Raw genomic sequence first — 13945 nt, forward strand, 5'->3', positions numbered from 1 at the left:
TTTGCCATTTGAAGGAAGATGCTCCTCTCCTCTAATCCCGTTCCGTTACTTCAACTTAACAGTGATTCTTAATCAATGCAATTGGCAATAGTACCCTCATCATTGAAATTTTATCCTGTTTGTTACAGGTGATTGTAACGTATGTTTTTTAAATATAATAATATAATATTTTTTATTTTCAAAGTTTATTCTTGATATTAGTACTAATAATATATAAAATACATAAAAAATTATTTAAAATAAAAATAAAAATAATTTTTTTAATATATTCTAAAGCATTTTTAAAACATAAAAACAAACGTACTTTAATAATTCTTTTTAGAAATGCATTATATATTATTTATAAAAATATATTTTCTTAAAAATAAATTACAATAATATTTTTTTTATTTTTAAAAATTAATTTTTAATATCAAAATATTAAAACTATTCAAAAACAAAAATTAAATTTTTAAATAAAAAAATAATTTTTTTTAAAAAACACGATTTAGAACCACTTTTCTATTCCCAATTTACAAATGTGATTCCATTTGAGTCTTCAAAAATTAAAAATTAAGCAATGCTGTCCTCAAATTTGTGTCTCCTATTTGTTTCCATCCTCCCTCCTTGCCTTCTCATATCCTGTTCCCAAATAGAGCGGCTTAGGCACCTAATTGCAATCATCTGCGTGTAGTTGGGACACCAGTTTGTAATTTTCCCAGGAATAGAATAATCACAAGATCTGTCGTTTCAATAGGTCATCAGTCCATTAAATCCATTTTTCAAATATCAAATATCATCGCCCTGTCAATTCGAAACCAACATCTACACCGTTGAACATTACGATCCAACGGCATCCAACGGACTAAAATAAAAGGAGAGGGAAACCACGACAGCCGTCCGATCCACACAACTCTACCCCTATTTTCCCCCTTTATATAACAACTCATTCACTCCATTTTCAAACCAAATTATTACTTCCCTCCTCCCTCACTCCCTTTGATCGAGCCTCTCTCACGCTCGATCTCTGAAAACCTCGCCGGAGACACCGCATAGTTAAATCCGGTCACCGATTTCGTAACGGTGAGTTTTCGATTTCTAGATCTGATCTCTTCTTCCGTCATCGAATCTGTCTTGATGCCGAGAAAACATAAGAAAACAAGTTAATATCTATTTTGTTGATGAATAATTAGTGAATCTTATTTTTCTGAGTGAATTACTTTGTTTATGCAGTCTCATTGCACTTTCTGTTTTTTTTTTGCATTTTCTCTGCAGCCAAACAGGCTGGATCTGTAACTATTCTGTTTAGACTGTTTGTTAATCTTCGATCAAAAGCTTTATTTAGTCACTTAATTAATTATTTATTAAGATATAATTGTCTAGTGAAATTTACTCACGTCTTAGATCTGTTCTCCATGTTTTAAATTATAATTTCTCTTATGCTTTACATAGTTTTTCTCAACTTGCAGAGAAATAAAAAATGAGAGAAATCCTTCACATTCAAGGAGGACAGTGCGGTAACCAAATCGGCTCCAAGTTTTGGGAGGTTGTTTGCGCTGAGCATGGAATTGATCCCACTGGAAAATACACTGGATCCTCTGACCTTCAATTGGAGCGCGTCAATGTTTATTACAATGAGGCCTCGTGCGGACGATTTGTCCCTCGCGCTGTGCTTATGGATCTTGAGCCTGGTACTATGGACAGTGTGAGGACTGGTCCCTATGGCCAGATCTTTAGGCCTGATAACTTTGTGTTTGGACAGTCTGGCGCTGGAAACAACTGGGCCAAGGGTCATTATACTGAGGGTGCGGAGTTGATTGATTCGGTTCTTGATGTTGTGAGGAAGGAGGCGGAGAATTGTGACTGTCTTCAAGGTATGTGTTGTTATGTGCGATGAATGGTTGTTGTTCGGCAAATTTGATTTTTAAAATTTTCGAGTAATTATTAATGAATTTTCTTTATTACGTGTAGGATTTCAAGTTTGCCACTCACTCGGTGGAGGAACTGGTTCTGGGATGGGGACTCTTTTGATTTCTAAGATCAGAGAGGAATACCCTGATAGAATGATGCTCACTTTCTCTGTGTTTCCATCACCCAAGGTTTCTGATACTGTTGTGGAGCCATATAATGCCACCCTTTCTGTTCATCAGTTGGTTGAGAACGCTGATGAGTGTATGGTGCTTGACAATGAGGCCTTGTATGATATTTGCTTCAGGACTCTCAAGTTGACTACTCCTAGCTGTAAGTGCATCTTTGGCGTTTATCTAAAGATATTGTTTATACTCTTTTTTCTGTGAAAAAGGTTGTTATTGGATTTTCTGAAAACTTTTGCACAAGTTAAGTATTATGCTTGTTGAGGAAACATGCACGATTAGATTATTGTCAAGTAACTCGTAATGGAAGTTTGGATTCTATGTCAATATGATCTCCTGGCCAAGGGTTTGGGGGTGGGGTTTTGTTATCTGATTATGTGAAATGTGTATGTTATTTAAGCAGTGAAAATAAGAAAGTCGATTAAAGTTCCGGTATTATCATTTATTGTCTGATTTTCTTTGCTCTCAAGCCCTTGGTGCAATATCTTGGGCAACGGGCACTTTCTCATTTTCTTTGGTGCTCGGCATTATTTTTCACTTTTTGTCCGTGCCTTTGTCAGGTCTCTGTTGTGTTTATGTTTTGTAGCGGTTCACTGCTTCCCGCATTTATGTTAGTTGCTTACTTTATATCTTTCGGCTGGGAAGCTTTATCTTACAATTCATGTCTTCTTGAATGAGGGGATGTGGGCTCCATGTTGCTGGATCTCACATGAATCTTCTCTGATGTTATTCTCTAGGAGCTAAGCATTTGCTTGGTTGATAAGTGGAAGCACCAAATGTTAGGTGGCAGCTTTTTATGACATTACCGAGTCTGAGATAATTTGATTAAGACATTATGACACTGATGTAACCTTGAAAAGAGAAGTTTTAGGGTTTTTATGCATGGGAATTTGTTTGTTTGTTCACCACTAGCTCTGTTTTTTTTTTTTTTTTCCCTGTGGCGTCTTTTGACATGAGGATTGTTTGTGTTTTTCAACTGTTTGTCTTTGCATCCTTTATGCGTCCCAACAATGATTTAAATGCTGGATTAACATTGAGTTATTGATTTTTGTGACAGTTGGTGACCTGAACCATCTGATCTCTGCAACAATGAGTGGGGTTACCTGCTGCCTCAGGTTCCCTGGCCAGCTCAATTCTGATCTTAGGAAGCTTGCTGTGAACCTTATCCCCTTCCCCCGCCTGCACTTCTTTATGGTTGGATTTGCTCCTCTTACCTCTCGTGGCTCTCAGCAGTACAGGTCACTTACTGTCCCAGAACTCACCCAGCAGATGTGGGATTCCAAGAACATGATGTGCGCCGCAGACCCACGCCACGGTCGCTATCTGACTGCCTCCGCCATGTTCAGGGGCAAGATGAGCACTAAAGAAGTTGATGAACAAATGATGAATGTCCAAAACAAGAATTCCTCCTACTTTGTTGAGTGGATTCCAAACAATGTCAAGTCCAGCGTGTGTGATATTCCTCCAATAGGGCTTGCAATGGCATCCACCTTCATCGGAAACTCAACCTCCATCCAGGAGATGTTCAGGCGTGTGAGCGAGCAATTCACAGCTATGTTCAGGAGGAAGGCTTTCTTGCACTGGTACACCGGGGAAGGCATGGATGAGATGGAGTTCACCGAGGCTGAAAGCAACATGAATGACCTCGTGTCTGAATATCAGCAGTACCAGGATGCAACCGTTGATGAAGAACTTGAGTACGAGGATGAGGAGGAGGAAGAGGCTGCCTAGATGTAATGAGTTGTGCAAGGTCTATCTTCTGCTGCTGCTTTTTTTCATACATTTTTACCGCTTTAAGTTCCGGGTTGGAAAATTGCCTATATTCTTACTTTCCCAGTTCTACAAGTTAAATATTAAGCCATGTGGCTGCTGGTGTGAAAAGTTTTGTATTGTTCATGTTTCAATTCTTGCTTTAAATGCTATTCCTATTCCTATACTCAATCTCTAAAAAATAAAAAATATCCATCCACAAAAGTAACGGAATGATTATCACCCAAAAGACCACAGAGATTTTATCCTTTTACTTTTACTTATGTTTTTCTATCTCTCTCCCCTGCTTATGCATAGCGGTAAACTAGGGGTTGCTACCAACTGTTTATAATGCCAAACCCAGCAGAGTTCAGATCCCGAACCAAGTCCCGACCCACGGGATACTAACAAACTTGGCGGGTGCAGAACTCGAAAAATTGAAAAACAGAAATGCTGTCACGAATCTTTTCGCCGAAGTTTTTCTCAATGTGAGAAAAAGATAGAAACATTATCTAATCAAATTAGATATTCTGTCCTTGGTAATAAAACAAGAACTAACTACGCACCATAAATTCTCCCGCATGCTTGTGATCTTTACAAGGAACTTCATGATAAAATTAGGAGTTTTAGTGAAATAGGATACTCTTTTTCCTTATTCTATACCAAAATTAACAAGAACATTAACTGTTTTTCAGAGTTTTATTAGATCGCTAAATAAGGATGTACAACTTATCATAATAAAAACATTCAAAACATAAAAAATATTCAAAAAAAATTTAGAATTTATATAAATTTAATTCTATAAGCACACAAAATAAAAAACTCATGTTTTGAATACAAACATAATAATAACATTTTTATGTTTAAATTAAAATAAAAAATATATTTATTTTTTGAAACACTTGAAAATAACAAAATTTTTGTTGTTGGTAAAGATAAATCTTTACTCTTAAGATTTTACTGCTCTTCACTTGGTGCAATTACAATATTTACAATAAGATTTTTAATATTTCAATCACTATCTTGATTTAGATATATCTATAAATATGATTCTTCAATCAAAATAAAATGACTCAATTATTTTTCAACAAAATAAACTTTGATTCTAGGCTTAAAAAGAAAAGAAATTCAACATAGATAAAACAAAAAATCTACATATTTATTTTTTTAAATATCCAACCTGATATGACACTGGTTAAATAATTAGTATATGTCATAAAAGAGTGCAACTTAAGTTTGTGGTATTAGCGTATGTAATTACTGGATTTTATTATATCTTTGATTTGAGTAAGAAAAAAGGTATAAAAACTTGAAAATAAGTTGAAGATGGTACGCGTTTAAGTGTTTGAACTTCAATGCCTTTTACAATCGAGTGTCAATTGTTTTTAATGAATGCTTCAACTCTCTCGAAATTCTAAGAATTTAGTGAATTTTAGGATTGTAAATATATTTTATTTGAAAATATATTTAATATCAGCATGTTAAAATAAAAAAAATACACAAAAAATAATAATTTTAAATTATAATAAATTAAAAAAAAACTTTTAAAGTACAGTTTAATCACAGTGCCAAAAACCACACAAATAAACTTCAAGCAGCCTCGTATCTACTAGAAACAAATTAATAATAAGTGCCCTTTTATCTCATCTTTTCGACCTGCTTTTTGTAACCAAAAAAAAAAAAAAAGCTAAGAAATACGTGACATAAATATTGGGCAACCTTGCTTCGCTGTGAATCCAACAATGCTACACTTCATCTGGATTATAATTATTATTTTTTGGCCCACACTCTGTTTTCGGTTAGATTAAGGGTGTGTTTGGTATTGTGGTAGCTTTTGTGGTTGCGGTTTGTAAAAAGTAGTTTCTTAAAAAGTACTTTTTGTGATGTTGATTTTTTAAAAAATTGGTGTTTGGTTAAAACTGTGGTTGAAGTTGTGGTTTTAAAAAAAGCAGTTTTTGGTGTTTGGTTACAAAACTGTGGTTCAACAATTGTGGTGGAAAAAAAGCAATTTTGTGTTTGGTAAAAACTGTGGTTAAAAAAAAAAAAAAAATTTATTATGGTTTGTGTTTTATATTTGATTGGAATTAAATATTTGATTGGAATTAATTAAAAGGATTTTGATTGGAATTAATTAAAAGGACATATATATAGACACATATATATAATTCCAAAACATAGGTGTTTTGTAATTATGATTACATAACAAAATGAAAAATCGTTATACATTAATGTACTCTTTTATTGTTCCATCAAACTATTTGCAATTCCATCGCGTACAAAATCCATACGTGAAGGCCTCTGTGAGCCTTGAACGGCCGAAGCCTGAACAGTATCAGGCAAAAAGTCATCTGGAATCAAATTGGGGTTGCGATCATACTCCGAAAAAACTGCATCATCTTGCGATCTCCTTCTAATATAATTATGTAGCGCCATTGATGCAACTACAATCTCAACTTGTGTTTTGTATGGATAAGCAGGCATGTTTTGCAAAATTTTCCACCTCTGTTTCCATACCCCAAAAGAACGTTCGATTACGTTACGTAATGACGAATGTGCACGATTAAACACTTCTTTCCGACCACTTGGTTATCCACGACGTCTAAATTCTTGGAAGTGATACCTCTCGCCTTTGTAGGGACCCAAATATCCATACTCGTTGGGATATCCAGCATCAACCAAATAGTATTTTCCTGAAAAAAATAACATTGTAATTTTAAACAAAACTTAAAAAAATAATTATATTCCTTCAATTACCCAATCTTCAATTTAGTCAAAATCACAACCTTCTGGAGGTTTTGGAAAGTTGATATTGCTATTGTCAATAGCCTCCAAAAAAATACGAGTATCGTGTGCACTGCCTTCCCATCCTGCCCACACGAACATGAATTGCATGTCGAAACTACAAGCGGCCATTACATTTTGTGTTGGTACACCTTTTCTTCCAATAAATGGAATTTGATTTGCAGCTGGTACGCAGGCACGAACATGTGTTCCATCAATTGCACCGACACAATTCTACATGCCACAAAAACATTTATAGTACTTATATAAACTTTTATAATATATTTCATACTCCTCTGAACAACTTAATTAAACTACTTAATTATATATATAAAAAAATTAATCTTACCTTGAAATGTGGCATAAATCTTGGATTCATAGCAATTTCTCTTGGTGTGCACGTAAATTGTGGATCTACTGGTTTTATGATTTCCACAGCAAACAAACGTAATGATTTAAGCACTTCTTTAAAACATCGACTAACAGTTTCACCTGAATGTTGGAATCTTTCCTGCACTTGTCTATTTGACGCCCCAACTGCTATTGTAAATAGAAACATTGCTACCTTTTCAATAACGCTCATTCTTCTTGACGGTTTTAAGCCATAGCACGTTTCCAAGTCGGTGCACAAACTAAAAAAAGTGGTTGCGTCCATCCTGAACATGTTAACACTTCGTTTCCAATGCCCTTTTAAAACATCCGTCAACCAACGCATCCCTGTGTTATATGAAACCATACATGGTTCTTTAAACATATAATTATTATAATAATAATTTATAGCTCCAGCTACGCAAATAATTAATTTTTTCCTATCAAGATGCCTCCTTATAATAAATGCATCGTCACCATCACTGTCACTGCCACTGCCACTGCCACTGCCACTGCCACTACTATCGTCGGAATCGTTTCCATTACTGTCATCTCCAGCACCATCAACTGAGGCACCACTACCTTCACAAGGATAATTAATTTGATCTACAATGCGGTTCATTATAGTATCATAATTACAATCGAAATCTTCATTCAATATGTCATTAAATCGTGGATCAGCCATAACTTCATTTACATGTAAAAAAGAAAAAAAATTATATGTTGTTAATAAAAAAAAATTTAAATAATTAAATATCATTCAATAAAAAAACTATCAAAAAGTTAGTTCAACATAAGTTTTTTCCATACCTGTAAAGCCAACAAAAAAGAAGTATTCTACTTGCTTGTATTTGGTGCAATTGAGAGGTTTTTTGAAGCTTGTTATGAAGAAAGCTATTTCATTGAAAAATATAATGCAAACATTCCTCTTTATATAGAAAATTTCAATGCTCTTTACGTCTATTTTACAATTTTTCATCTTTCAACATAAGTACATTCATTCACATGTATGCATGTGCTGTAAAAGTAGCATATAATGTTACTTTTACAGCTCATATATGTACACCATCCTGCAAAAAACAAAGTTCACAGCTCATATATGTACACTATCCTGCCAAAAACAGAGTTCACATCTCATATATGTACACCATCCTGCCATTCATTTCCAATAAAAACTGAGTTCCACGTTTCTGAAGCAGTAGGACGACCAGCAACCAAGAAAAGTATGAAACAACATCAACATTTGTCCCATCACCTCACAGCAACAATGAAAAAAACACAAACAGTAACTGCAAAAGAGGTTGCTTTTTCAGACCTCACAAGTAGCTAAATTCCAGTAAATGAAAGAAACACAGCAGCATGTCATTTCCAATAAAAACAGTGTTCCAAGTTTCTGAAGCAGTAGGATGACCAGCAACAAAGAAAAGTAAGAAACAGCATCAACATTTGTCCCATCACCTCACGGCAACAATGAAAAAACACAAACAGTGACTGCAAAAGAGCTTGCTTTTTCAGACCTCACAAGTAGCTAAATTCTAGTAAATGAAAGAAACACATCAGGATGTCATTTCCAATAAAAACAGAGTTCCAAGTTTCTGAAGCAGTAGGATGACCAGCAACAAAGAAAAGTAAGAAACAACATCAAAGCAAAGCATCAGTACGAAAACACAGAATAGTTAAGGCAACAAAAACAGAGAGTTGAATTTCAACTTGCACTGGAGCTAGTCATAACAAACTTCAATTGAGGCATGATATCGTTACAGTACTGTGATTTCACCACATAGCTTGAAAAATCAATCTGGGTAAATGATGTTTTGGAGTTTTGACATACAGATGAAACCAATTGAATTTCAGGCTGTGACAAAAAAACAGTATGCATCCAATGATTCTAATTACACAAAACTTGTTCTGAATGGTGATTAATCAATGTAAGCAACTTTTCATTTGACCAATCAAACTCTTAGTTGTAGAATATGCCAAGGTTAAGTAAACAGCTGCAACAGAAGCTGATAATGTATGTAAAGCACAACAAAAAGGTGCTCGAATAGAAATATCTAGATCAAAAGTCGCACTTCAAAAATAAGTAATCAAGGCCATTCCATCTGTGTTGTTTCCCAGCCATATGAGTTCAAACCTACATGTTAAGAAAATATTTTAACCAACAAACATTTAAGATTTTATCAGTGACTTCCCCAGGGATGCATAAACTGAATCTTAAATGCAATTGCTTACTAAATAAGCAAGCACATCATCATTTTCACTAAACTTGTATGAAACAGGAGGCCCTTGATTGGTAATATTTAACACCAAGTTAAAAATTCAGCACATGACATACATGAGCATCTAGCTAGCTACCTAATGGAAAAAAAAATACAGCCAAGGATGGAATGACCAGCAGCATGTCAATCTCACAGTAGCTAACCAATTGAAAAAATTACAGCTAAGGAAAGAAACACAACAGCATGTAGTATTATTCCCAGCAGACCTCACGGCAGCAAATAAAAATATACAGTTAACAAAACAGTTAAGGTAATTTTGAACAACCATTTCATGTAAATTAACAACCAATTCCATTAAAGGGTCAACCATTTAACATTAACCATTGAACATTGTAATTCGTAAATAAAATACAACATTACAACCACCAATTTCTCATACAAGTTTGTTTACTCCCGCAAAGCAGTTTAATAAATATAAAAGTACATAAATTACCGCAAACGCATATGCTCATATGCCTTAAAATCAAATGTGGAATAATACAATGCCTCGAACAAACTTCGGCAAATGGAAACTACTCTTTTAAAAACCGTCATCCCATAACTCTGCAACAAAAAAATAAACATGTATAAATATCGTAAGCACTTGAACATACTTTAATTGATTAACATTTAAGCTACTTAAATCATACCATGTCAGCTAAGCACGTTTAGTTCGTGCATACATTCGCTGTAACCATCTCAACTTCTGTTGCTTATCGCCCATACTGGCCCACATTTCTCTTTTCCTTCTTGAAATGAGAAACTCCGTAGCGAAGTCGTGGAAGTCATCTTCAATTGAAACTCCAGGAATTGAGTGCAGCTCAGCTATCACCTCGGGGATGCTACAGCCTTCGCGATCCAAATTAATCGACGTCGAATCACTCTTAGTCGACATACTCTCAAGAAGATGATTGCACCTTGTCATCAGCTGAACACCAATTCCAGATGTTTTCTTCTTTCTACATCGCACATCGGCATGATCTCGTCCTTTTCTTTTGCTGCTGCTTTTTGTATTGCTGCTGGTTGACATATTTATCTCTCCAACCATTCGAGCCATGTCAGTCTGGAAATCTGGATTGACATCTTCCTCCGAATCACCGCTGCCCTCTTCCAAACCATCATCAACAATGTCGGCATTGCTTGTACCAGGATCAACACCACTGCCGACAGGTACACCTGATGAAGGAGCCCATGCAAACGCTCCAGTTGCGACAATGTTGGAATACATTCGGTCAAATTTATTCTTCAAAGATGGCTCAATACCGACATGTCTGAATTTTTTGGCTCCTCTAATTTCCTGCGTATAAATTAAATCAAGTAATGAAGGATCAATACTAGTAAAATTTTAGGGATGGAATTTGACAATAATAAAAGAAATTGTTAGGATGACAAGGAATGTACCTGAATTTTTTGTTTCCACCACTCATCGCTAGCTGCAATTGTGCCTATTTCACTATTCCAGCCAACACCGGTTTCTGAAACCAGCTTATTCCATATCCTCCAATCCTTTTTGCATCCATCCCATTTGTTTTTCAATTGTGTTTTAGTGAATGAATGCCCAGTTTGTTCTTTGAATGATGTTATAAGAAATTTCCACCCCGTTTTATCGAAATGAGTATTAGGTCTCATTCCCATATCAATTGCCTTAATGCATATATCACAAAATATATGCAACATGTCTTTTGTCCAAGCAGCCTTATCAAAAGATTCAAGACCTTCCATGATATCTTTTAACACATTTAAAAAAATTTTGAAATCAATAAATGATATCAAATAAATAGTGGCACATACATAAACCGTGGACTATAACAATAATATAACAGTAAATGTTCAGCACATACATGTATTTGAATGGGAATGTTCACGTTCATTTGTAATGAAATGTTAATTGCAACCCATTAATTTTTAACTGCTCAGAAAACTCAGTTTCAGCCATGATAAAAAATTTGAATTATCAAGCAACACTTCATTGCCATCATGCTGTTATTTTGACAAAAACAGAGGGAAAAAAAATAGAACAGAATATATTTGCTAAAGTACATAAACAAAGAACAACAGACAAGCAGTATATAGAAGCAATTAAATTTTGCTAAATTCAAAACAATTGAGATCTGTAAATCTAAAGTTCAGCATTACATGGGAAGTTTTGCGAAAAAGAAAGTATGATAAAAACTCATCTGCTGGCTAACGTAAAGGAATCAAGCAAACACACATAGAATTACTTTTTTTCCCAGTTAATCAGACCACTCATGGGATTACAACAAATTATAAAAAAAGCTTGTAAAGAACTCTACAGTTTCAGATTCAACAATAATCAGCACTAATGCATCAGCCATGGATAACTGTTATTTTTTATGTTTCTCATCATGCACAAAACAGTAGACTTCAGAGCCATTTTTTAGCCTTCGAAGACAAAAACATGTGTTTGTTTATGCAAAATTGCAAAGGTAAAATGGAGAGACCAACTAGTTCAACATGGCTTAAGAAATGACAAACTTGTCTATGTTGGCAAGCAAGCATGTTTATCTGTGACTGAGAGCTAGTAAGTAAACTGAAACAAAATACTTGACACAATGATAATATCTAAAGAAATCAAAGATATGGTCAGGCGCAGATCCTTACATTTTTGATGATTCTGACCCAGCAATCTTTTTCAATGAACGCTTCTTTTTCAAACTGTAGTTGCCTGAGACATGCCGGATAAATTGAAGCTGCAAATACCAAACAAGAAACTGTGAGCATCAAGTAATTCCAGCAAAAACACTTTGCAGTCAGCGAAGGGCAGTTTCCTTTTACATACCTTGGAGTCCCACTTAGCCCGCACAGGCTGCTTGCTAGCCAATTCACCCCGCTTCTGCAAGACCTGCACTCGTCAATCCAAGGCTGGATGGGTAGATATCTTACTTATGCAGGAAGATTGGAGCTCCTCCGATCGGTTTTATTTGGGAAGGTCCAGTTCTGGTTAAATATCTTTCCTGTCCCTGCTAGTGTGTTGAAACAAATTATCAGTATTTGCAGGAATTTCCTCTGGACTGGCGATGCCTGCCGGGGTTCCTCCGCCATTGTCGCCTGGAAGAATGTCTGTTTCCCTACAAATGAGGGTGGTCTGGGTTTGTTTGATCTCCAAGCCCGTAACCGTAGTTTTCTTAGCAAGCAGCTATGGAATATTCATCTTAAATCGGACTCGGTTTGGATTCGTTGGATTCACCATTTTTATTTGAGCAGTGACTCCGTCTGGTCGGTCCAGGCGCATCACTCCTCGTCCCCCTTGTGGAAAGCCATCATCACGGTTAGGGAGGTCATCTCTCAACATTGTGGGGGCTCAGAGGTGGAGAGTGTCTCTATGATGAGAAACTGGTCTAATTCTACAGGTCCTTTTCTTGCCCATGCATATGATTTCTTCAGGCCGTCTGGTCCAACGGTCCCATGGGGACGGGTTGTCTGGGAGCGGTGGTCGCTTCCAAAATACAGCTTTATATTATGGCTGGCGACCCTGGGCAAGCTTAAAACTCGAGACAGGTTGTGGTTCATCCCGTCTGATCCCTCCTGTGCCTTCTGTAGGTGTGAAGCCGAGTCCCATGCTCATTTGTTCTTCGCATGTAACTGGACGGGCAGGTTGTGGGACAGGATAAAAGATTGGCTTCACATTGGCAGGAGGATGTCGTCCATCTCCAGTGCAATTCGGGGGCTATATCCCAAGAGGTCTAATCTTGTCTCACGGATGCGTAGGGTGTCCTTGGGTATCACTGTATATCTTATCTGGGAAGAAAGAAACAAGCGGATTTTTAATGCCAAATCCAGAGAAGTTGAAGCCATGTTCAGGAGGTTCCAAATTTTGTTTTATACCGTGTTTTATTTCCATGATAAGGACCGCCTCCAGTTGTTTCCGATTCAATAGCTCCTCGCGGGGTTGTTGGGTTCTGGTTGAAGTAGTCCACTGGGATCACTAGGAAGAGGCAGAATTATTTTTGCTCATTTTCCCGTGGCTGGTTTGGGAGTTGCTGCTGCATGGGAATTGCACGGGTGGGTCCAAGCGAGTTTTTCATTGAAAATTTTTGTTAAGGGTTCATCTGGCGAGTGCATGGTTCATGCAAACATGGATTTAATCTGGATGGGTGTGAGGATCTGATTGGCCTCCCTTGTTATGATGAAGGCCTTTGCTTTCTTCATTGTGATGATGCAACTTCGCTGTCTATATGGTCGGCAGGCTAAAGAATTAATATGTTAGGCTTGTTCTTGGGTGGGTGTCTTTGTCATACTGCTCCCGCGGGGTCCCTGCATGGATTCATTCAAGGTTGGCTGCGTTCTTTTGGCTGCTTCTCATGGCTGGTCCTGTGATGGGTGGCTGTCTTCGATTGGTTGGATAGCCTCCGGGTGGCTCTTCAATTCTTTTTTGCAGTTCATTGCAGTGCATTTAGCTCATTGGCCGGTTTGTTCCTGCTCCAATAGCTGCAGGCGGTCTCGGTGCTGGGTTGCCATTGGTTTCTAGGCAGCTATCTCATTTATGACTGCAATCCTTTAATTGCTTTTCTCTTGCTGCAGTGTTCTCTCCCAATTGGTCCTCCCTTAGCTTCGCCTATCTTCTTGGTGGCTCCCTCCACGTTGAAAATTGTTTGCCGTGGGATTGCTGCTGGATCCATTGGCTTGGAAATTTCTTAGCTTGCGTGCATGTATTCCTGCCGTGCATGGGTTCTTACATGGCGTCCCTGCTAATGT

General features: G+C 36.7%; 3 protein-coding genes and 1 non-coding gene across 4 annotated transcripts; 2 read left to right on the top strand and 2 right to left on the bottom strand.

The window, feature by feature from the left end:
• Window positions 1-905: 905 nt before the first annotated feature.
• LOC118047131 (tubulin beta-4 chain) lies at window positions 906-4008 on the top strand. The gene is made up of 4 exons (XM_035056330.2): window positions 906-1062; window positions 1449-1853; window positions 1951-2220; window positions 3130-4008. The coding sequence occupies exons 2-4, from the start codon at window positions 1460-1462 to the stop codon at window positions 3801-3803; spliced, it is 1338 nt and encodes a 445-aa protein (XP_034912221.1). The 5' UTR covers window positions 906-1062; window positions 1449-1459; the 3' UTR covers window positions 3804-4008.
• A 5877-nt stretch (window positions 4009-9885) lies between these two features.
• Window positions 9886-11137, bottom strand: LOC118047112 (uncharacterized). Its single transcript, XM_035056305.2, has 2 exons — window positions 10631-11137; window positions 9886-10526 (listed from the first exon to the last, which is right to left on the bottom strand). The coding sequence occupies exons 1-2, from the start codon at window positions 10949-10951 to the stop codon at window positions 9888-9890; spliced, it is 960 nt and encodes a 319-aa protein (XP_034912196.1). The 5' UTR covers window positions 10952-11137; the 3' UTR covers window positions 9886-9887.
• Window positions 11138-11520: 383 nt separating this feature from the next.
• On the bottom strand, window positions 11521-11605 carry LOC118047137 (small nucleolar RNA R38). Its single transcript, XR_004687286.1, has one exon. It is a non-coding gene; the product is annotated as a small nucleolar RNA R38 (small nucleolar RNA).
• A 511-nt stretch (window positions 11606-12116) lies between these two features.
• LOC140955206 (uncharacterized) lies at window positions 12117-13127 on the top strand. Its single transcript, XM_073407166.1, has one exon. It carries the CDS (start codon window positions 12117-12119, stop codon window positions 13125-13127), a length of 1011 nt encoding a protein of 336 aa, XP_073263267.1.
• The last annotated feature ends 818 nt before the right edge of the window (window positions 13128-13945 follow it).

The sequence above is a fragment of the Populus alba genome, chromosome 1, assembly GCF_005239225.2.
Source record: "Populus alba chromosome 1, ASM523922v2, whole genome shotgun sequence".
Lineage (NCBI taxonomy): Eukaryota > Viridiplantae > Streptophyta > Magnoliopsida > Malpighiales > Salicaceae > Populus > Populus alba.

Bases quoted from the DNA above. Each gene is read 5' to 3' on its own strand.
- LOC118047131 (XM_035056330.2), top strand. From the start codon at position 1,460: ATGAGAGAAATCCTTCACATTCAAGGAGGACAGTGCGGTAACCAAATC. The intron at 1,854-1,950 runs GTATGTGTTGTT...TATTACGTGTAG, and splicing joins GAATTGTGACTGTCTTCAAG to GATTTCAAGTTTGCCACTCA. The intron at 2,221-3,129 runs GTAAGTGCATCT...TTTTTGTGACAG, and splicing joins CAAGTTGACTACTCCTAGCT to TTGGTGACCTGAACCATCTG.
- LOC118047112 (XM_035056305.2), bottom strand. From the start codon at position 10,951: ATGGAAGGTCTTGAATCTTTTGATAAGGCTGCTTGGACAAAAGACATG. The intron at 10,527-10,630 runs GTACATTCCTTG...ATTTATACGCAG, and splicing joins GGTGGAAACAAAAAATTCAG to GAAATTAGAGGAGCCAAAAA.
- LOC140955206 (XM_073407166.1), top strand. From the start codon at position 12,117: ATGGGTAGATATCTTACTTATGCAGGAAGATTGGAGCTCCTCCGATCG.